General features: G+C 46.5%; 2 protein-coding genes and 1 long non-coding RNA gene across 3 annotated transcripts in view; 2 read left to right on the top strand and 1 right to left on the bottom strand.

Moving 5' to 3' along the window:
- Positions 1-881, top strand: part of LOC135829976 (EF-hand calcium-binding domain-containing protein 6-like) — a 28,481-nt gene extending 27,600 nt beyond the window's left edge. The window contains exon 23 of the mRNA XM_065342366.1: positions 28-881. Within this exon, the coding sequence (XP_065198438.1) occupies positions 28-240 (213 nt within the window). The 3' untranslated portion in view covers positions 241-881. The remainder of the gene's footprint in view (positions 1-27) is intronic.
- A 5,282-nt stretch (positions 882-6,163) lies between these two features.
- LOC135829505 (uncharacterized) lies at positions 6,164-14,048 on the top strand. Its single transcript, XM_065341909.1, has 4 exons — positions 6,164-6,821; positions 11,188-11,340; positions 11,769-11,981; positions 12,724-14,048. The coding sequence occupies exons 1-4, from the start codon at positions 6,471-6,473 to the stop codon at positions 13,072-13,074; spliced, it is 1,068 nt and encodes a 355-aa protein (XP_065197981.1). The 5' UTR covers positions 6,164-6,470; the 3' UTR covers positions 13,075-14,048.
- Positions 14,049-21,958: 7,910 nt separating this feature from the next.
- Positions 21,959-24,083, bottom strand: LOC135829504 (uncharacterized). The gene is made up of 3 exons (XR_010555840.1): positions 22,998-24,083; positions 22,745-22,813; positions 21,959-22,548 (listed from the first exon to the last, which is right to left on the bottom strand). It is a non-coding gene; the product is annotated as an uncharacterized LOC135829504 (long non-coding RNA).
- Positions 24,084-24,474: the final 391 nt, after the last annotated feature.

Genomic DNA, 24,474 nt, shown 5'->3' with positions numbered 1-24,474 from the left:
GTGTTGTTGTTGTGTTGTGTACTGCAGCTGCAGCGTCAGTGGAAGCCCCTTGTGCACGGTCTGAGGCGCATAGATCCACTGCGTACGGGTTATGTGAGTCTGGATCAGCTACGCACCGTCTTCTCCCTGTGTGGCATTGAGATCTCCAAGAAGGAGCTGTTTCATCTCAGTGATCACTTTGACAAGGATTTCAAGCAGCAAATCGATTACAATGACTTTGTACGAGGTATGATGGGTTAGCCATTGTGTCTCCATCTGCTTGTTGTCATCTCAACAGTAGAGTGCCCAGGTGTGGGCCAGTCTTCCTGCAACAGGGTACATGTGTCAGCAACTAGCCTGTAGAGTTCCACTTTATTCTATATCTGTCATGTGTGTCTGTGATTCCAAGTATCTGAGCAACTTTAGTAGCGCTTCCGACCCTTCGTTCCCAGCCGCAGTCTAACACGCAAAATCAGTCATATCAGCAACACAGCATAATTATCTTCTGTATTCCCCTCTAACTGTTGCTTTTTGCTACTCTTTTCTCCCAGGCACCTTTCACATCACATACAGTATTACTTGTATGTTACAACCCAACGTGTGTGTGTGTGTGTGTGCGTGCGTGAGTGTGCGTGCGCGCGCACGCGTGCACATGCATGTGTGTACTGCTCTTTATTCCTGTCAACGAATAGCAAGGAATGAACTTGTGTCTTGATCTTGCCATTATTTTGCTCTATTTTGCAACAACATACCCTCGCTTTACTCTTTCCCGATCATTTATTCATTCAAACTTTATTCGAAGATCGCATGAAATTTCTTTGGGTAGGATATCCCCGGACAGGCCTAGAGCCTCTGGGTAATCCTAAAAAAATACAATACACTGATACACAATAATCATTCAACACGTGTATGTCCATCTGGTTGTAGAATGTAGAAGTTTATTTAACGTCGCACCACAAACAGGCGATTTCGCCTCCTTTGATACATGTGGACGACAGAAGGGCGTGGTAACATGAGATCGGGAAACAGCAAGGGCAGACGCAGAGAAAAGGGAAATCCATATTTAAAATGAAGCATGTAATTGAAACAGGCAGAGCAATTCCGAACGTCAAGGAGTTGGCATGCATCGGCGCTAGGCACGTCATTCCATCGTCTGCATTACTACTAGTACTACTACTACTACAGTCCAGCTCGCGAATAACAACGACAACCTCGCCGTCCCTAGTCCTCGTTATACTATGTACATGTACATTGCACATGACTGTACAACATGTACATGACAACGCCGGTGACTCGCGAATAGCAGCAGTGCATGTACACGCATCATCGAGACCAATAAATTCTAATTCAGCAGAGAGGTGATACTCGAAAGAATAGTGCAGAGAAGAATAGTCAGAAACAACAACGGTAAAAAAAGAATCCTGATGGAATCCTGATAAATCCACCCCTTGTCGCAGTCGGGGTCTAACTATCACGTCTAATTATCCAGTTTGAACTCGGATGGAGAGCCAAGGATTATTTATAAAAAGTAAAAAGGACCAAGGAACTACAAGTTACACTATAAAGTCCATTAACACCACCAGTTAAAACAATCAGCTCATGCGATAACATTGCACGACACTGACCAACGGTACTGAAGTTCTACAACTAACTGGCTAACAGCTCTAGCACATCTTGGATGCGCACTCCAACAGCCTTCCAACTTGGAAGGTTCTAAGTACTGCTATAGAAATAACATGAGGAGGGAAAGGTGAGCGCAACCAAGATAAGCACGAGCTGAAAGTCTCAGCTGTGAAGGACGTTGACGGATTATCAGTTAATTGTTACTTGTAGAACGTCAGTACCGTCGGTCAGTGTCGTGCAATGTTATCGCATGAGCTGATTGTTTAGTAACTGGTGGTGTTAGTGGACATTATAGTGTAACTAACTTGTAGTTCCTTGGTCCTTTTTTACTTTTTAATTATCCAGTTATCCTGTACACACACCTTGTACACACTCTCTCTAATAGACATTAGATCAAATTTTCGGGCGAGGCCCATCATCACTGGGAATATTCCTGATGATGGGCCAGACGGGCCTTGCCCGAAAATTTGATCTAATGTACATCAATTGCAGTGTAGCCTAGAGACCGTTAGAGAGAGTGTGTACAAGGTGTGTGTACAGGATGTATGGATTCAAGTATTGGCTACAGTGGAGTCTCCAAACCTTGAGATAATTATCCAGTTGTTCTACATTAATTTTCATGGCATGTAATTAAGTTGAAGACACCAATGCAGCTGTACTTAGCAGACTCAGCGGAGGACGTTCAGGTTGGTTGTAACTCTGAGTTTCATGCCGTTAGGCAATCATCAGACAACTGATACTCGGGTCTACCCAACAATATGCTTATAAACACATAAGGGCCACAAGCATAAACAAATTTAGCGCTAATCCTGTCAATCAGACATTTCCGGTACTGCTTGGGCGACTGTAGAGGGATGTTCTTCAGGGAATATCCCAGTTGCATTGGCCTTGAAGCGTCCATAGCTAACTTGCAGTGTAGGGGTAGAGTGCTCGACTGGGTAAAGCCAGGTGTACTTATGTAATTGTCCAAATACATATATATATGTATGTATGCACCCACATTACACAATCAGTCATGTACATGTACATGTAAGAACATACAGGTACAATGTAAGTGGAAAACTGGCCGATATACTCGAATTGTCGAAGAGAGCTGAGATAATAATCATTGTCGTCATGTACATGATGATTGTATTGTACATCATGTAGATCTACATGTACACCGCATGGGCATGGCATAGACTAACCAATGGTGCGAACTAAGCGATACAAACAGAAAAGTATTGCAGTACAATTAAATGTCATGTACAGTTGTAGTTGATTGCTCCTAACTGCTGTCATTGTACCTGTACATGATTGTACATCATTCTATTCTGTAGACTGGACAAGACTACTCTGGCCGAGACGACCATTACGGGTGCATGCACAATAATTGTTATACAATGTCAAGTAGTCTCACCAAACTGTGACTCTGTCTGGGTGAAGCCATGACACTTCTTATAGTCCACGTTCTGCAGGAGAGTGCTGGCGCTTTGTTTTCGTGCAAATAGTTCGTTGGGAAAGGCATACGAACTTACTTACGAAGTGAAACTCATCGATGAAGGAGTCTGAGAGAGCAAACTAAAAGTCAGGTACATGTACATGTCCTGATCGAGCTCAAGACGTCATCCTGGAGCAATTTGCCCCAGCCATCCTTGGGCGGGAGGTTCTTCCTCGGGAACACCAGCTCCTCACCCTGCCAGTCAAGTATGGTGGCTTGGCTTTGGCCGATCCTGTCCACACAGCACCCCAGGCTTACCAGAATTCGAGAAACGCAACTGACATCCTGCGCAACTCCATCCAATCTGGTAACCCCGTAAACGTAAATGATCACAGCGCTCACTGTCGCCGCATCACAAGCAAAATCAGCAGGGAACGAGATGTGATTTCCGCTGAAATCAGCCAATCAATTCTCAGTGACCTGCCACAGCTTGAGGAGCGCACCCTCTCCCGCATCGTACGGGGAAATGCCTCCGGATGGCTTACGGTGTTGCCCCTGGAGCGCGAGGGGTATGATCTATCGAGTACAGAATTCCGAGATCAACTTGACATCCGCTTTGGTCGGCAGCCGCTTGCCCTGCCAGCGCAATGTGATGGTTGTGGGAAGCCCTTCACTCTTCAGCATGGCCTTGACTGCCCGAAAGGTGGACTTATCAAGCGAGGCCACAATGATCTGCGTGATAGCGATGCAAAGCTAGCTGATATGGCATTTGGTGGTGTTGTCGTCGAGTCGATCATGGTGCCGGAGGGTGATCGGACGGGGCAGCCTGCTCTTCGGGCAGATTGGCTTGCCCGGGGTGTGTGGGAGGATAACAGGGTGGCGTTTTTGATAATCGCATCATTGATGCCAACGCACCCAGTTACTCCCATTCATCCTGGGAAGCTACTTCCAACGGCCCTGCTAACGCGAAGAAAAAGAAGTACCGTCAGGCCTCCGAGGACCTCCGTGGGTCGTTCACACCACTGGTTTGTTCCACGGATGGGGTGCTACATCGCGAATACGCCAGCTATCAGAAGCGACTTGCTGGTCGCCTCACCCTCAAGTGGGACACGCCATTTTCAATCATCATGGCTTGGGTGCGAGTTCGCAGCCAATTTGCAGTGATCCATGCGGTCGACCTCCGGCTCCGCGGGTCTAGAAGGCGCCTGACAGGCCTGTCGACGTAGGACGGTGCTGGGGTAGGCATCGGCCATTGAAAACTGAATTTCGTCTGTTTTACGTGGAATTTCTTGGAGTTTCCCAATGTATTGTACTTGAATAAAATTCTATTTTACCTTTCATGGTATCTCAATTTTTCACGTCTACATGACCTTATTTTGTCCGTAAAAGAGGCCGTTACCCCCGAAAAAAATATAATGCAGCAATAGACTAGGCAATACATGTACGACAACAGCCCAGTCCGGACCCAGGAATCAAGTCCAAGCTTTTTATAAAATTATACGTTTGGAGAGCTTTGGAGAGTCTACCAAAGGTATGAGAGGATACATTGTACTATGTACTAGTATTGAGTATTGTACAATGTAGTACAATGTACATGAATGAAGAAAGGTGAGACAATAGAAGTGAAGTGAGAACTGAGTGCAAAGGGGGGGGGGGGGCGAGACACTAATACCGGTAGACTATAGTACTGCTACCTTCATTCTATTTTAGCACTGTATTTTGTTCTCGTAACACAAAATTTTTTTAAAATATTGAATGTAGCCTTAAAAAACCTCTTATCTCACAGTTTTCTTCATGGCACTCGCGTGTATTTGCTTATTGTCGATTTGTAAACCGTACCTTGCAGTCCATGTCTTCCCTTGTCATCATCATAATAGTATAGTTTTGTCTCTCTCCTTCTATTGCTCAGGAACACAGAGGCGGAAAGAGGCTGGTCCTCAAGTACGCGAAACTGTTCATAATAATAATAATAACTCGCGTGTATTGACTGTCGCTCAATTTCCTTCCCCTTTTATGCTGTACTCCACCGGGTGAGACGGCATTGAAAGTTGTGGAGTATGTCGCTGACGAGGAGCCTGAAGTTTGCAAGGCTTTCTAAAAGCAAACTGAGCAAAGTTCGTTCGCCCGTCCACGACTCCATGACGTTACCACCAGCTACTGTATACAGTGTAGACAATGAACATGATTGTTGAGAAACACACAACCAGCTAGATGTACATGTGCATTGTAGAGTAGAGAGGGAGGTTTGGCTTGTGCCAGGCCAGTGTCAGTGAGGCCACCACCGACGCACCATGCCTACACTACACTACAGGATTCCTCTCTTTCGTCACGTGTGATTGCATCAGTAGTAGCTTCCAGTACCACGGTCCACGGCTGATGCTGCAACAGCTAGGTCGAAACAGCGAGCTGTCACGGGGTGGGGCCACATGATGACACTCTTGGTATGCACGTGCATAGAGCATTTTAAGTTTTTACTAGCAGCATGCACCTCATATTTTCCAGTACTACATAGTTTAATCTGATGCGAGCTTTTAAAGCTCCGCGCCTGAACAATGCGTGGCCAACACAGGAAAACATGCTGGCATGGAAAGGGATAAAATAGTATGTACCTACACCGCAGGCTAGTGTAGTAATTAATTATTATTATTATAATAGTAGTGATGGTGTGGTATCTGGTATGGACTCTGATAGTGTGTGCCTCTACTCTACTACATCTCAGTCTAGTGCGAGTGTCACCGAGTAATTTTGACATCACACGATTCACACCTCCAGCTCCAGCTCCGTAGATCTACACCTCAATCATGATGTAGCATCATCATAGCACACGAATAGGATTGACACGATACCACTTGAGAAGGCGAATGGGCCCATACCAAGTCGCTTTGCCTACAACGACACCACCACCAATAATCACAGTCATTCTCCCAGTACCATTATGGACCAGTACTGCAGTCTAGACTGGAATTCGATAATATGAGAATGATAATGGCTCCGGGGTCTCAGAGTGTCACACCATTCCACGACTCACTCCTAGGCGTGCTCGCTAGCATCAAAACACATCACGTCACATCACATTATCATTCCCAAATTGTTTTGCACCTCCTTTGCCCAGTGCAGCAGGTCGCTCTAAACCTACACCTAAAATCATTCTACTTCAGAGATCGCAGACCATACACGGCTAGCCACAACGCCGTGTCTATAAATCTAGTCTCCCGACTCGGCACTATCACAACAGGCTGCACAGGACGGAAACAGTTAGGAAAAGAGCTACCCCACTTCTCCTGCTAATCACTTCTTTCTTCTCCGAGCAACCGTGTAGTTCACGTTATTTTGTTCGGACTAGCATCGGCTACCCTATATCTTCATTTCAGCAGTCCGCCTGTGTGATTTTCATCAATACTTCCTCCTCCTCCTCTTCTGCAGTGCTCACGCTACACAACTCGGCAGCATGGCAGCCACCACAGTGCAGAATCTGCAGGATGTCACCGGCGGAAAGTCCGGCCAGTCGGCACCGCAGGCCGACTACTACACGCAAACGTACTACGGAAAGACGAACGGCAGTGGCGTGGCGGATAGCCAAGGCGAGAAGGAGAAGAAGTCCGAAGAGCAACGCAAAGGCAATTACGACGATGTAGTCAATCGTTACTACGACCAAGTGACCGACTTCTATGAGTACGGCTGGGGACAATCGTTTCATTTTGCGCCTATCCGACCTGGAGAAGCGTTCAGCGAGTCCCAGGCTCGCCATCAGCATCGTCTGGCTGTCAAGGTCAAGGCTGGATGCGGAATGAAAATACTGGTAAGCAAGTTGGCTGTTAATGTTATTGCCTGAGTATTGAAGACAATTATTGCCTGAGTATTGAAGACAATTATTGCCTGAGTATTGAAGACAATTATTGCCTGAGTATTGAAGACAATTATTGCCTGTGGTACTGCGGTGCAGATAGAATCGCTCTATTCAATATTGTAGTGCTGTAAATGTTAAAATCGGTGTCCCCGTTATTAGGTAGTTAGTAAAATTAATTATAACTAGTAGTAAGCTATCGACTAATGTCGTAATGAACGACGACCGTAAGAAGACTGGGAGTACTGATTACCTTGGTACGTCGCGTCCTAAAGAACCGGTATACATGTACATGTCTGATTGTCCTACACTGGATGAATGCTTATAAAATGTGTGTGTGTGTGTGTGTGGCACCGGGAGATCGTATAATGTGCCAGCAGCAGGACTAGTCGACTGCAGTGTACCGTTCTAGTCTCTATCCTAGCCTTGACAGCCTCTAGGTGTACATTCAATAGCTGCCGCCAAAGTACCCATAACTATTATTAAACATGTAGTTATTGCAGTAAGTTGGCTTGGATTGAGGTGTCGACAAGATCATTCGTGCAGTGTTTGCTTGTGTTCCTCTTCTTGTATACTTTCCTGCATCATGCAGTCAATGATTCCTGCTCAAAAGCACAATACCTCTATTGTTAGTATTGTCAGTTGTACATGGAGTCGTGAAGAGAGAGAGAGTCGAAACGCGGCCCTGTCATGCTCCTCCAACACTACTCGACCAGAGTGAGAGTGGAAAGGGCATTGACACTTGCGCGCTGCTACTATTGTACTTCGAAGTACTGCAATCATGCACAGGAGTCCAGGCTCCTAATCCTTGCATTGCTCGAGGTTATGCATGACTTGCATGCAGAGGGTGTGGCACTGGTAGTGATAATGCATCAAAACGTACCAGGAATTTATGGCTTGATTTTCTTTGCTTGGATGACTCATGTCCACGAGTCCTTGATGTTGGACTGGCACGTCTTGACTCTTGGAAGGCGCGATACAAGTAGAGGAGTCCACTGTCCCGAGCAGGTGCTCGTGTTCAACGGCAGGTGAGACAGGGAAAAGAGACAGGAATGTGGCACATGGCGCATGGAGTTCCTTGACCTAAGCCCTTGATCCGACCATTCTGCTTGCAGTTGTGTACTACTATACCAGCGTTGGGAAGTCTCGCAGGTTCTTTGAGCTGGCGAGAACAGATACAGCACGCTGGAGGTTGTGCAGAAAACGTGCTTCGTAGATTTTACATCCCGCCGGTACGGTCACAGACTCGGACTCAGTCGGAGTGCCAGTGTGTATCTGCCAGCTAGAACCTGGGTCTGGCTCTAAAAAAGGCCAGACAGTGATCACAAGACGTGTTATAATTATTATAACTTATAAGAGCCAGTGCACGCAGCGCTACGGAATGGTCCCAGGTCTTTTCCGACCAGCACGTGCAGCCAGTGCAATACGACAAGCAACAATAAACTGACCATGCACCTGCACTGCATGCACTTTGTGATGGCATGTGCAATGCTACCCACTAAAGTCTAAAATCCGATCGAGCGAGTCGAGTTTGCGCCTCCCGCACAAGACTAGGCTGCACAGCTACTGTACCGGCGCACACTTGACTCTCTTGATCGGATTTTATTCAGCTGTATGCACTGGACGTGACATTCGTTGACACTTGACAGTGCAGTATTCCATGTATCGCACATGGCAGGTACCAGCATCCTTGTCTCCTTGACTCGAGGTGGTCCTTCCTTGGTCCTCATGCGGAGGCATGCAGTTCTTGGGCACACGCCGCACAGTGCACAGGACGTCGTTATGGCATTATGGCCCGATATCGTCATGGTCTTCTCTGACAAGACAAGTCAAAAGACTAGTACAGTAGTAGTACAAACTAGTGGTACAATACTGGTTCAGAGAAAGATCTCTGTCGAAACGCACCTGACAGACTCTGTCATAAACTCACGTGACATGTGTCAAAGAGCCTGACATCATGGCTGTCATCACCTAAAGCTCAAGTCTTCCATTAAATTAATGTCGGTCTTTACTTCGTCCACAGTCCATGCCATGGATTCCAGGAGAACAATGTCAGTGCCTGAGTGGTATGGGTATATCTAAACTTGGAAGGGCACGTGGAAGGCAACTGCAGCTGGCCAGCTAGCCGGTACAATAGCCCATGCACCGTCCACACTGACATTGACAACAATCAACTTGGGAGTTCAAGCCTTGTTGACACTGTGCCTTGGCATGTGCCTGTGTGTACGCCTGAGTGTGTGGGTGGGCCATTCAGTGTTGTTGTGACATGTGGATGTCCGCGTGCCTGTCCAGTGTCAACATCCGTCAAAGGGTACCGAATTTTCTGATATGAGCATTCACCTCCACACACACTAACATGGCCTAGTCCGTGCTGAATGGGCGTATGTAGAGTGAAGGGTGACCCTTGCATAGCCTTACTGCATGCAGCTGCACTTGCACCTTTGCCGCATAACCATAACAATAAGGTTGCTACACGTGTAAATGTAAATGTGCTGGTAGTTGACCACGGGCTTGGTTCTGAATGGCACCACACTCGGCCACCATGTACCAGTCGGTTTCACACTACAAGTACAAATGTACGTTATAGAACCTTAGAGACTGGTGTCGCTCGAGCCACTGCCAGGCCACCACCATGCCTGATTCTACCAGGGGGTAGCTGGTTCACCCTTGTGGTTCTCAACACAATGTATAGCCAATGGTAACGCCGCTGAGATGTGCGGAATTTACTTTACTTTGTGCATATGCATGTACATGTACCGTATCATCTCAATTATAGGCCTTTATATCTTTCCAACCACTCTGGAGCCAGGCTTACATGTATAAAGACTGGTGCTTCAAAGGAAACTCTTTTATTAAACCTCCAAAAACGAAGGAAAAAAGGCTAAGAAAATCTCTTTCCCTGTTGCGTCTGTGGTTGTGTATGACCTGCTAGCTTGTACAGTGAGTCAAGTTCAAGAATGCGCTGGGCATGCACTATGCTGGGCATGCACTATGCAGTCCTACGCCAAGGAACACTGGTAGACTCCACACTGTACTGGGTTGTGAGATAGTGTAGGACACATACTATCTGTTACTCACGTGATTGGGCACCCTGTAAGAAGACCTTAGGGTGTGTTGGGAATGCCCAAGTAAAATAATAAAATACAATATAAAAAAAAAATTGGAGCAGCACTGAAGTAAAATGATGGTGTACTGAAGTACTTCATGAACAACATACTCCATAATACATTTTAGCTTTGATCAGTCATTGAATTACATGTCATGTATGTACTGTGAACATAGGGCCCGACGTTTGCGACGTAAAGATGTTTGCGATATTTGCGAGAGGCGCTGCTTACCAAACTTTGAAAACTCGCGCCATCTACTGTGAAGCAATCGCAAACAATAAGCAGCCCAAACAAGTCTGACTTTCTGTAACACTAACAAACATCAACAACCGTTTTGCAGCTGTCGAAGTGTGTACAATGTACAGTACATGACATTGTAGTACTTGCGATTGCCTTGCAGAGTCACGGCTATCCTGAATCGGAGTGATAACCGTGATAGGTGACTTGCTAACAGTGTGACCCGTATCTAGTGTAGTCCCCCCCCCCCCCCTGCGTAGATGTTACTAACTGTACATGTACATGTATGACCACCACAAGGTGCACAATGCTGAACTTGTTTGCGTCCTGTTGGGTCGGGTGCTAAATCTGATTCCACTGCTGGACCTCGGCTGGGCCTCTTGGGACGGGACGGGTGCTGTGACTGCCTGTATTCCTTTCAGATGGAGCAGTGAGGAACACCACACTGGCCCTGTACGAGGGAGGGGGGGGGGGGGGGGAGGGGGGATCTACTTGCACTGCTGTGTGCATGTACTATATCTGAAGGCCATCAGCCCCATCTCTCTCTCTCTCTCTCTCTACAGGGCATCAGTCCTGCCCCTCTATGTGGTATTCGCCCCCCCCCCTTGCATCCCTCTATGACCACTAGCACTGCACCTCCAAGGGGAGTTATTCTGCCCTCTACAGGCATTGGCCCTGTCTGGCATGGGCAGTAGCCCGCGCGTCGACGGGGCATTAGCGCCGCCCTCTTGATGGGGCATTAACCATCCTATCTATGGGGCAGCAGTGCCACTAGTCTGCCCTGGAGGCGAATTCTCACAGTGCATTCAATTTTATGATGATGATTTCCTTGTACTGTGACTCAAGTGAATGCTTGGTAGAAGGCTACTTTATGCTGCAGGGCGGATGTTATGCCGTTTCCCAATGAATTACGAGGGCGGCTTCTGACCTGGAAAATGTGGTATGTGTGGTGCACGACCCTGTTGTTGTTTTTGCAGGATGTAGGATGTGGTGTAGGTGGTCCGGCTAGAGAGATAGCTGAGCTGTCCGGAACCAGCATTGTAGGTCTCAACATCAACAAGTATCAAGTAGACCGAGCCACACGGGTAACCAAGGAGAAGGGCTTAGATTCTCTGGTCAGCTACGTAGAGGTGAGGCCGTCAGTCCTTGTTACACGTGCGCGTGTGTGTGTGTGTGTGCGTGCGTGCGTGCGTGCGTGCGTGCGTGCGTGCGTGCGTGCGTGCGTGCGTGTGTGTGTGTGTGTGTGTGTGTGTGTGTGTGTGTGTGTGTGCGTGCGTGTGTGTGCACATGTGCATGCACGTGTGTTTTATTCTTTACTCAAAATATGCGTGGTAACCTGGAGAGGGGTCTTGATTTCTGTAAACATAAAATAAAATTATAGGTACTCCATGAGCCAGTGTACGGCTTAGACTCTCTGTGTTTCTATTCCAGATTTCTATGCTGAGGATGATGTGCTCTAAGCTGAGAAACACTCGAAAACTGAAAATTTCCCATGGATCTGATGTGCGTACGTGTGTGTATGTGTACGTGTGCGTGTGCTTCTGCGTGCACGACTCAGGGCGACTTTCATCACATGCCGTTCGAGGACAACTCCTTCGACGGCGTTTACGCTTGCGAGGCGCTATGCCACTCGCCAGACTTAGCGCAGGTATACAGCGAAGTGATGCGCGTCATGAAACCAGGCAGCTACTTTGCATGCTACGATTGGATCTTCACAGACAAGTACGACAGCACTAGCAAAGTGCAATATGATGTCATCCATAACCTGCTGGTAAGACGAATTACACAATATTGAAACGACACGTTTCAATATCCGGGCATGTGCACTTACTCGTAACATCCTCGCATAGCTTCAGCTAAGAATTAAAGTTGGGTTTTGGGCTGCATTGGACCGGAATTGAGTTTTAAAAAGCGCTTGCAGAGCTGGAACATTTCTGAATACATTCCGTTCTGCAAGAGATCTACTGTGCATGCAAGCAGCTTGATGCGGCACGCTGGCCCTCCGCTGTGATTGGTTGCCATGGGACTTCGTTGGCATGGCTTATGTATCAGTCACAAGCCTTCTGATGATTCTATCACACATATTGAACTGTCTGTTGGGACAGTTAAATATGTGTGGAATCAAGCACGCTCATGCAGGTGGTCATGATGGCTGAATCTTGCCCGAGCCTGCAGCCCAAGGGCCGTAGGGCCGAGGGCTGCAGGCAAGGGCAGGATTCGTACCATGCCCGGTGCTACACTAAAGTGTTTCACTTGATTTGAACTTCACTGAGCATCGCTGTGTGTGCGCGTGTGTGTGTGTGTGTGTGTGTGTGTGTGTGTGTGTGTGTGTGTGTGCGTGCGCGAACAACAGAGTTAGTACTATAAAGGGCGTAGGACTCACGTTTAAAAACCAGATAGTTTTAAACTACATGTGCCCCAGATGCTCTGTAACTACTGATCATCTCACTGTGGCCTGCACTATGCTTTGTCTCACTATGTAATGTAACGTTACTATGGTGTGTTTCATTCAGGAGGGAAATGGTCTACCGTGTCTGCGAACGGAGACCGATATCCGGGAAACAATCAAGGCATCCGGTCTAGACCTGCTAGAGATAGTTGACCTGTCCCGGGGCAACCCAATACCATGGTTTTCACCGCTCACGTTCGGCAAGGACATTGCCAAGAGCGTGTTCCGTGCCACGTCAATAGGCCGAAAGACCACGCAGGCAATGCTAATAGGCATGGAGAAGATCGGCCGGGCGCCCAAGGGCGTTTCCAAGACGCACGCCATGCTATGCCGCGGGGCGGACGGCCTCGTCGAAGCCGGCAAGCTGGACATCTTCTCGCCGATGCTCTTCTTCTTGGCACGAAAGCCCGAGTGAGTCTAGCACCACAGCCGCTAGTCCTATGATGCACACCTGTGTCTGCCAATGTTGGCCTGGCTGTGCTCATGGGAAAAACAGTTACTTTAGGAAGAGATCATGACGTTGCTTTGTGTTGGTACTACTGTTGATAATCTTTGCCCCGGGCCTGCCTGATGCACGGCCGCTGTCGTGAAACATACGGCGGACATCGCCATATTAGGCTGCATTGGACGGAATCATTCCGCTGCTTCAAATTCAATGTTCATGCAGAGTTAGTCCCCTCACCCGATCGGATCCGGATTGTGTCGCACGCGCCGAGAACCATCACCACTTTTCCACAATTTTGCAAGCAAGGCATGATAGCAGCCTTCAATTGCACTATGATGTTTGTTAGATCTCTGACATTGTACTTAGTTCATCCCCCCGCTGCCTAGATCTGCTACTCACCTATCCGAACATGGCATATAACCTAACAGTCATGTTCACACATACATGTACATGTACATGTAGTAAAATTATAACGTTACTGTACAATCATGTACATGTAGTATGTAGAATGTACATGTATCCCTGCACGTGCTCCACGCAGACACTAGTAGTATCCCCAGGCGTGTATTATGCTCTATATCCATACGTACAGTATCTGTATGTTATCATGCTCTACACACATACATGAACATACATGTATCTATACGTAATAAGCTAGTAATTATCATTACTAGCTTGGCATGGTCCCAGCACCGATCTAAGAAGAAAATTAATGCATGATGAATTTTGACGGCTTGTCAGGCTATGCCCTCCAGGCTGCTAGCATCAACTGGGCGTTGCTCTTACTGGTCCCCTGTCTTGTGATTCTGAATGTCCTTCCGTTTTTGTCGCGGGTCTTGCTTCTTCTTCTTCTTCTTCTTCTTCTTCTTCCGATGTTATCATTCGTCGTTACTCCACTTGTCTGAAGGGCATGCACCGTGACCTTGGTCGGGCTTGGATAGTGATGGTACCATAGTGACAGAGCGTTGAAGGGAGTTTCAAAGTGGATCAGCTAGCGGGATTTAGGAGTAATGGGGCGGGGGGAGGGGGGGGGGTAGGGGTAATTTTTGGCATAATCAGGTCCTTTTTGAGAAGGAGCATAAAATGGCATCCGAAAAACAAGAGCAGGTGCCCAATGAAGCTGTTATGCACACCTGCTATTGAAGGCATACTTTTTGGCAAAATATAATCAGGTTCTTTTTGAGAAGGAGCATAAAAATTAATGGCATCCGAAAATCAAGGGCAGATGCCCAATGAGGCTGTTATACACACTTGGTATTGAAGGTCCATACATAGCACTTCTTGTCGATTTGGAGTAATATCTTAGCAGCCACTATAGGATACCTCCCAAAAGTTCAGCGTTTGCTTGGGAATTTGGTATTCCTCTTGCAGATTATTGTCTTGTACTTCCACAAAGCTCTCAGTCCACATCATGGCAATGATCTGAGTCCTTTTTTCATGACAAGTATCTGTTCTTTTTGTTATCATTCTGATGATTGGTTCAGCCATGACACTCTGAGTCACAACGGAAATAAATTATTTGCCAAGGTTCCATTGGAGTCGGATGGATCGAGAGCCAAGGATTAATTTTATAGAAGAAAAAAGAAAGGACCAAGGAACTACAAATTACGCTATAATGTCCACTAACACCACCAGTTACTAAACAATCAGCTCATGCGATAACATTGCACGACACTGACCGACGGTACTGACGTTCTGCAACTAACTGGCTAACAGCTCTAGCAAATCTTGGATGTGCACTCCAACAGCCTTCCAACTTGGAAGGTTCTAACGTCGGTCAGTGTCGTGCAATGTTATCGCATGAGCTGATTGTTTAGCAACCGGTGGTGTTAGTGGATACTGTTATAGCGTAACTTGTAGTTCCTTGATCCTTTTCTTTTTCTTCAAGGTTTCATTGTGTGCCTTTGTGTACGCCACTCTGTCTGAATCAGGTATTGAGCACTTTCGCAGAACCTAAGTTACTGTCCTAAGCCTATTGCCTCTGTGTATCTGTTCTTTTGGTCTTTTTGGTGAAGCATATAAGAGCATCATTGGCTGTTTTCTCGAGCATCCTGCGAGCATCCGCTAGAGCATAATCTGCTAATCCCGGGGGGGGGGGGGGGGGGGTGTAGCCCTGCGGGTACCAGGGGGGGGGGGGGGAGAGGGTGTAGCCCCTGAGGGTAATGTTTTTGAGTTGTTTAGTTTGTTGTTGTTGTTGTTGATTTTTATTTTACTTCGCAAGGCCAAACGGGCAATGGTGCCCAATTCTATGGAAGCGACATTAGGTTTATTCCAAGCAATACACGATACTTGAGAGGAGGTACCGTGGGAGGCCGAGGGTGACACTGCCAATAAAGCTCCACACCGATCTGTCCCAGTCGGACAATGGGCAGCTGCGGAGTGCCGAGGACTTGCGCCGTCTGGAGCGGATTGCTGCGGACCGTCCAGCATGGAACGCGCTGGTGAAGAGTGTTTGTGCACACCCTTGTCACGAGTAGAAACAGTCATGGCACCCTTATGTATAGGATATTGCACGGTTCGGAGGGAATATTTTTTCAAATCCCCAAGACGCGCAGCGCCGCGGGGATTATGAAAAATACTATTATATGAAAAATTATAATGAAAAAAAACTATTATAAAAACCTCGGGGGACCTCGGTTTTTATAATAGTTTTTATTGGTCATAAACCCTCGGCCTCCTCATTTATTGTATACATAGCAACCATTCTATAATAATTACTATTTGAATCTTTTAATAACTATCTGGAAACTCAACCTCGTACATTATTATTATCTCGCCACCCATTGACCATGATGTTATATGAAGAGACAAGATTGATGATATTTTCCCCAATGACACCAATTTTATGACGCTCCATGTTACTCTATGTTACTGAAGTACTAACTTTGGTAATTGGTTTGTAGAGCCCCATTCTCTAGGACATATCTACATGTACATCTGCTCTGTTTCAATGTCCAGCATAAGCGAACGTGTGGATCAAGCATAACACTTACTGCTTGGTTGACGCTGCCGCGGAAATGCGTATAATAATAATAATTTAAAAATTCGACGAGGAGACAATAATTTTAATATGGCAATAAGTAGGACGAGCTGAAGCGACATGTGGACTACTTTATTAACAATGTAAGCGATGGAGATGATGCAAGAAACAACCTAAAGGGTAAGGAAAAAATACATGTAAGAAGAAAAAGGCAATGGAAAAAAAGATGATTCGAACAAGTTTTCGTACAACACTCTTCAGGAACCACCGTTGTACTAAAGAACAAAATGAGAACAAAGGAAATAATATAGCAATCAAGGTAGGGTGACACGATACAATGACAGCACTGGAATATCGAGGTGCGATTTCTCACAAAAGTGTGCAGAAAACAAGGGTATACAAGTAAGAACTAAGCGTGACAAGTGTGTATCAGCAACAAATAACAAAAAAGTGAGAACGAATGATCATAATAACAATAATAAACAAGAATCTGTGGAGGCCCGCATTCCCGCCACTACGTGCATGACGCTAAGTCCTCCTGGGGTTTGCCGCTCTCCGGTCCTCTTTCATCCCGTTCTCCCCTCTTTTTTGGGGATTCTTTGTACTTCGTCTTTCTTGTTTTTCTTGTTCCTTTGTTTTTTGTAGGACAGATTTTTGGTGTACTGGTTTCGGTTGTTGTTGTGTCTGACTCTATTCCCAATATCTAATTCTGTGGTTGGTTTTCCAACTCATTGGGTTGTAGTTTCCATCATGAGTTTGATTCCATCGTGAGTTTGATTCCATCGTGAGTTTTGATTCTATTTGCTATTTTTCGTTCCATTTTTGAGCTCATATTTTATTTTCCTGATTTCTTCTCCAGTGTATGTTGTATTGCATTTTTATAATAAACAAGAAGGTGACAAAACACATTTAGGCACAAGTGGCAACAAAGTTCACGATTCGTTCACGCATTTTGACAGTGTTGAGAGCAGTGAATTGTTTCTCGATGTGCTCAACAGCCTACATCCTTCCCTCCGCTTTACTTGTGAGCACGAGCAGTCTAGTAAGTTGTCATTTCTAGACGTGCTTGTAGAGAAGACTGGCTGTGAAATGTTGACTTCTGTGTATCGTAAGCCTACGTTCACCGGTCAGTACATTGCCTTCGATTCATTATTGTTCGTCTCAATACAAGGTCAACTTAGTTCGTAACCTCGTGGACCGTGCGAAACGTATTTGTTCGCCCAGTAAGCTGCAGGCCGAGCTCGATTTTCTTCGATCTGTTTTCTTGAAGAATGGCTATCCGGAATTCTTGTTGCGTAAGTTTCTGTCCATGGAGCAGAAACCGAAATCGGTACTGATTGGTCCACCTCGCTGTCCCGTCTATCTATGTTTGCCATGGAAGGGGAAGGAATCGATCAAAGTGTCACGAAGTCAAGTCTATCGTCCGTCGTACTTATTATGCAGTTCATTTTGTGCCAGTCTTCACAACAATGCGTGCGTTCACGGTGCGGAAGGACGTCCTACCAACCCTCCACCTCACTCCTCAGTCATGTTATCTACAACTTCGAATGCCGACATTGTGCTAGTCGGTATGTTGGTAGGACTGTTCAGCACCTGAACGCACGTATCAAACAACACACTCCACTTCACATCATTCCACCCAGTGCGCAATCTGAGCGGCCCAAACGCGGGAGGCCTAGGAAAAACCCATCACCTACACGGCAGGATAGTTCCCTGCCGCTTTCTGCCGTTCCCCCTCTGACATCGGTGTTGGACAGGCTTGAGCTTGGCAGCTCTTTGGAGGTGCGTGCGGAACCGCCATTGGTGCAGCCCTCGGGTGTGCCTAAGTCTGTGCCTCTGGGTGCTTTGCTTGGGGCTGTGCCTCGAGTGGTGACAGCACCTCTGCCTCCCCCTGACCCTCCTCCTTCGAGGTCTGTGTTGGTGAGCACCCGTGGCGGTCGATTTGACCCACCGGAGCCAGAGCTGGATTCAACAGAAAGACCAACAACCATGGCTGCAACAACAACACCAGCTTCACATCCAACAACAACACCAGGTTCACATCCAACAACAACAACTAATCCACAAAACAAATCAGCAAATGACAGACCACGGAGATCTACAGCAGATTACAACCGGACCTATGAATTCACGGTAAAAATACAAAGGAAACAATTGGAAAGGACGACGACTGACATGAAGGCAACGGCATTCACGGTTGGCGTGGGTGGTGAAGATGAGACGCAGGACAATGCAAGTGAGGAGGAGAGTCAAACCGCTGTGGATGACGGAGCAGGTTCTGATTCGGACAGTGAGGGAGAAGGTGAGCTGAGTGAGGGTGAGAGTGAGTGTGAGGGTGTGCGCGTGAGTCGAGATTGTGTGCGTCCGTCTCGTAGTAACAAGTCTTCAGTATACAATCATTTGGTTTCTAGTACTGACTGTTGTCGTACTTATTCTGATTCCTGTTTTTCTGTTTTGTGCCGTGCTCGTCATGGTTATCTTTTGCAGTTACAAGGTTTGGAAGCTGCTTGTCAGCGCATTCATAAGCCGAATTTGTGTGTCCAGAAAGATAGTGTTATTACCCTAAAATTGTTCAAATAATGTTCTTTTGTGTAGTGTGGCAACGTTGTTGCCACTTGTGCCTAAAATGTGTTTTGTCACCTTCTTGTTTATTATTGTTATTATGATCATTCGTTCTCACTTTTTTGTTTTTTGTTGCTGATACACACTTGTCACGCTTAGTTATTACTTGTACAGTCAACTTCGCCAATAACTACATTCGGCGGGGCATCAGAAAAGTGTCCTTATTCGCGAAGTGTCCTTATAACCGAAGTCCCATTTGAATGTATGTGAACCCATATTTTGTATAGTATGATATGCATATCAAAATCAAGCTCTTTTCTTGCTCTATGTCAATGTGTACTTTATTTTCATATTGCAGTTGAAAGGAACTAAATATTCAATATGCAAGGGAAATAAATTGAAAAATATGCCTTTTTGAGCCATCTATAGGCATCGGCGGCTAATGCTAGCATTATAACTAGCATTATATGGGTGTTTTGAAGAAGTAGCAGTGCTCGGCATTAGGTGGCATGTTTTTGGCTGGAGAAAGCATTATCAGTTCTATTTTGGTACAATACAAGACTTTTTACTAGTGTTTAAACCGAACACGGATTCTTCGAACGAATAATCTATCGAATAATTTCGCCCTCCATCGAACGAATAATCTATATTCTATCGTACGCATGATGGCATTTTCAACACTTTTTCAGCACTTTTTTTAAAAGTAGTTTTTTTATATTTTTTTGCTGATTATCGGGTTTTGTTGTGTGGAGGTGCAAAACCGGATAACATGTACCGCCAAGAGCACATAACCCCCCAGAGTGTGCAACGCCTGATCCAGCTCTGCATATCGCATAGGGTCTTGGTCGAGCGTAATTGGATCTTCACTGCATCCATGTTTCCCTCGAATCGAAAGAACAGAAGTATTACTAGATACCGAGGTTTGCTCCCCACACCGGAGCTCGCGCTATTCCGCCGACTTTACTTGACACTTGACTGACTCACGACTGCCATCCAGAGCACACGAGAAGTCCATCGAACCTTCGACTCGGCAAACCTGCAAGAAAGCACCACTCCCTGCTCAATACACAGTGTTTCGGGGAATTCACCCCTCATCAGTTGAGCTTGAGTAGGCTGAGGAAGATTGTGCCTGAAGAGCACCACTTATAGTGCTCTCCAGGCACAAACATCACCAGGGATACAAACTTACAGAGACGCTCCGCTTCCAGCGCGATAAACACCTCGTGAACACCAGATAGCAGCGTGAGTCAGTGTCGCTCCTGGACGGTGAGACAGACGTCGAGGACCCTCGGTCATTCGCAACGCTGTCACCTCCAAACCAACTAGTCGCAAGCCCGCGCTGGGCACAACAAAATGGGCTTGCGACTAGTTGGTTGCCATCCGTGCATCCAGTAAATCGAGCTGTAGCGGGTATCTGCTTGTACGTACATGGAGTTGCCGCCAAGCGGTGCTTTTGCAATGGAAGGCGGTTCATCCGCCCCCTAATGCTATCCAGTATACGGCATGTCAGGCAGAAGACTCTACATTGCAGTCTACTCCTAGATCCTAGATCAGGACGGTATAGTAATCATAATGTACACGTGCAGGATTGTAGACCGAGAAAAGAGTGCAGACTTCACGGCAATGTATGATACATAACCATGATGTATAGAATCAGACATGGATGTCAGGGCAGTATCGTTGATTCAGGCCCGAGAGCGGCCCAAGGCCGAAGGCCGCGGGCCGCTCGAGGGCCGGAATCAACGATACCTGCCCTGACATCCATGTCTGATTGTGTTTCACACTGCCACCCACGCACGACAGCACAAGTGAAAGCCAGAACGCTCTCCTCAGCAGAACGTGCACGTGCAAGTGCACCTACAACGCACCTAGCAGCGCAAACAAAGCCACTGTACTGCACTAATCTGCATAAATCGAACTTGAAATACATCAACTAGAAACACCGAGTGCCTGCCTGCCCAAGTTCTCAAGTCCTTTATGGCACTCGTTGCACAACAATAAGGCCTTGGGCCGCTCTCGGGCCTGAATCAACAAAGCCCTCGAGCGTACCAACCTGAAACTCACAAGTTGAATCCTCCACGTCCCCGACCACCACCCCTAGAGGTTTCTTCCTTTTATACCTTCATGGCGGCGTGTTCAGTTTCACCTCCACACGCTCTCGGGACGTGCTGATTGGTCAAGGGCCTGAAATGCCACCGCATGGATACATGGACCGGATATCAGGCTTTTTCTTTCTCTCTTGAGTTGTTTCACCTCGATCAGGTAAGTCTTTCCACGTGCGAGTATACTCATCACGTGATCATTCATGTTCTCCTACGGTGCCATTCAACTAATACTTTTCAAGCCCAAGGGCCTGAATGGCAGGGCATGATCAGAGGTTCATGCCCTGCCTGTGAGCGCTCTGATTGGCTCAAACCGTGGCAACGATCACGTGGCAAGTGTGAAAGTAATAATCTACATGACTACAGGTACCATGTCACGTGTACCGTATTTTTCCGGTTGTAAGTCGACCTTTTACGACTTAAAATAGAACTTGGGAGAAAGGGTGGGGGTCGACTTACAACCGGGATTCGACTTATAACCGGTAACTATCAGAATCTTCAAAAAAAATGACCTGCACTGCATGCACGAGTGCACCATGTTTACACATTTTGCCAGTTTATTGGCCTTTTTCAAGGATTGGGACGTTATATCCTCCAATAAGGAATGTTTACATGATTTGTTGATGTGTTAGTAGCAGGAGGTGGTTAGTAGTGCTTCGTTGGGTGAAAACTTTAAAACGCAGAATTGAGACCTCCGGATACGGGGGTTGACCTATAACCGGGGTCGACTTACAACCAGTAAAATACGGTACTAGTCCACAGGCCAAGGTGCAAAAAAGTGACTTTTCGTTCCCGTTCGAGGGGGACCAAGGTTTGACATGTGCAAATGATAGAGAATACATAGAGCTTTCAGGATCTGTGTCACTTGACCCAGAAACATGGGGCTTTGTTGACCAAATCAACGAAATACTTCTTGAAGAGTGTTACCATAGCAACCAAAGTGATAATTCCCAATTTAGGTATCTTGCAGATTAAATACCAACAGTGTTGCTTTGGAATGAAGTAGCCAAGGCCCAGACCTAGCTGTGTACACATTTTCATGATGATCGGAGGTGTTTTACTACCTCAATAGCATTTCTTAGAATAGAACACAATAGCGTCAATACACGGAATGCAATATACACTAACCATGCTTATGCAATCAACGGAATTCCGCCACTACACCTTGCAGTTCATTTTCCGCGTTTCTCTCCTCATCAAGCCCCACATACTAGTAGTAGTACTGTTCTTTCAATCAAATGAACCCCTCGATAGGCATACTGCCTTTGGGTCATTTCACAATAGTAATACATTGTAATAATGTATGTCACATTTGAGAACATATTATACAACAAGGAGCCTGCACAAAATAGGAAATAGGACAAGTACACTAGAAGGATAATTTATTATTTCCTAGCATGAAGTCTCTGATTATAATAATAAAGTCTTAGTACTGGCATAATCTGTAAAGTTACTATTACTGTCACGCTTTCATGGGTCTCCGGACATTCCGATCATATTTCATGCCTAACTTTTCTGGTATAGGAGCTCCAGTAAGAAGATCATAGGTCCTCTGGAAACAATTTAAAATGAAGGTACAGGTTAAATTATAATGACAATATTACAGTCATGTAGATAATATGATAAGAAGAAGATGTGCTATCACCCGTGCTGCGGGATGCGGTTGTCGGCCAAAGAAAGACAGTTCCGGCATCCACTGATGCTGACACAGATCTGTCATAAGATTTGTTGCAAGATATCCCAGAGGTGGTGGGACACTCTAGAGCTGGCTGCTATCCATCATGCACATGATTGCTCAACCTGAAAAAGATAGAAAGAAAGAAAAAAGACCATCGCACAATGATTGTGTCCCGTTAGCAGCAAGCCGCGTGACGGATCTACATACATGGCCAAGTATAGTCAGTATGGACAGGTGCTCATTAGCAGCGCATCTCTCATGCTTAAAGACTTGGAAGTTAATACAGCACAGAGATAACGGCAACTAGTGATTGCTTACAAGTTTGTCAGTCCCGAATCCTTACGGTTGGCTGGCTGCTATCAGTCATGAGCTGTGTCACTGCAGACCCTATAACACACATACGAGAATATAACGCTTTGTAAGTATTGAATTCAAGTTCACATTACTTAAAAGGATTTGACCAGCCATGTACACCAATGGTATAAACAGTTACTATCATAAATATCTCTCACGTGAAGCATTCATTGACGGCATTATTTTAAAACAAAACAAGATATCAATGACTACTTACAAATCAGTTTCAGGTGAGATGTGTTGGGTCGTAGGCAATGCTGCATGCTGCTCTGGGTAGTTTGTGCATACTACTGAAGAGTGGTGCCGACAGGTGCAAGCATCTGTACACAACAGCATATGCCGGCGGCACGAACAGTTGCCACTGCTGCAACCAGTTTTGCACCCGCACCGGAGGAACACCGGAGGAACTCTAGAGGAACTCTAGAGGAACTCTAGGATTGACTTTGGAGCAGGTGGCAGGCTTAACCAGTCAACTGCCAATGTCCCATTGCTTTCTAGGTGCCAGCCTGTAATATGAAGAGAAGAATCACAGCGACAGAAAAAAATGTTCAAACTCCATTACATACAAAGATAATATCGACAATATCCGGAAGGCCGTCAGTAGCCTCCCTGCTGTGGAGTTTACTTTCGGCCATCCGTGTCTCTCTCTCCAGCACCTGGGCGTACGCAATGCTGTGGCCAAATCTGTTCAGTATGGTCACAAGTCGTTCACTTCTGTACAGATGGTGTACAGCCAAACCAAGAGCAACATGCTTTGGTGGCACGATAGTTGTGCACTGGAACACTAGGTCCTGTGCAAAGGACATCACACAGCGGTTGAGCGTGGAATCAACTTCAAGCTTGCTGGATGCTGCTGGTATATTGTCATGCTGGCCTGAGCTCAAAAACCACACAAGGAAATTGTGGAGCAGGGCAGGAATGCACTGCTCAGCTTGCTTCACTGAAATCATACCAGTGCTGCTGCCAGGACTTGTGCTTGTAGTGTCGAAACTCTCTGCCTGTTGCTGACAGGCATTCCGCAGGAGCCTAGCCGAATGGTATACCAGACGTATGCTGTCCTGCATAATAACAGTCTGGTGCACATCCACTTCAGCGGGGCGTCTGGGTGCTCTTGTTCCATAGTTGGTAGACCTACTGGTAGTGGTACTAGCGATACCCTCTTGGCTCTCACAGGCGCTAGCACTAGGACTGTCACCAGATTCCTCACTCTCGCTTTCGCTCGCAGCGTCCCTGTCATACAGTCGTGCTATTATCACTGGTGCACGTTCCGTGGCGTAAACCAACTCGGATTTATTCCGTGCGCGGGGACGAGAGAACTTTATGGACTCGCCATACTTATCCATTAGTAGTCCCTTGACTCTTTCGTTTCTCGCTAGCGCTGTCCCTTCTATGGACACTTGATTGAACAATCGAGTCAGGTCACTGACGGTCCGAACCAAACATTCCACAAACAGCAGCGTTTCTACTTCAGTAAAAAAATCTTTATCAATCTCGGTGCCCGCACTGGCAACAGGCGCACAAGTGGCTGCGCTCTCGCCCTGATCTTGCAGCCTAGCAAGTGTTTTGGCCCGAGTATATTCTCGGTAGCAATACTTATGATAGTACGCTTCGCGTGCTATCAAGCAACTCGAGCCTATTGCTATCAAGATCTTGTCGTCCTGCCTGATCTCGGCAGCGGCACGAAGGGTTTGCTC

The sequence above is a fragment of the Sycon ciliatum genome, chromosome 13 (assembly GCF_964019385.1).
Source record: "Sycon ciliatum chromosome 13, ocSycCili1.1, whole genome shotgun sequence".
Lineage (NCBI taxonomy): Eukaryota > Metazoa > Porifera > Calcarea > Leucosolenida > Sycettidae > Sycon > Sycon ciliatum.
This window is presented reverse-complemented; position numbering and strand designations above follow the sequence as displayed.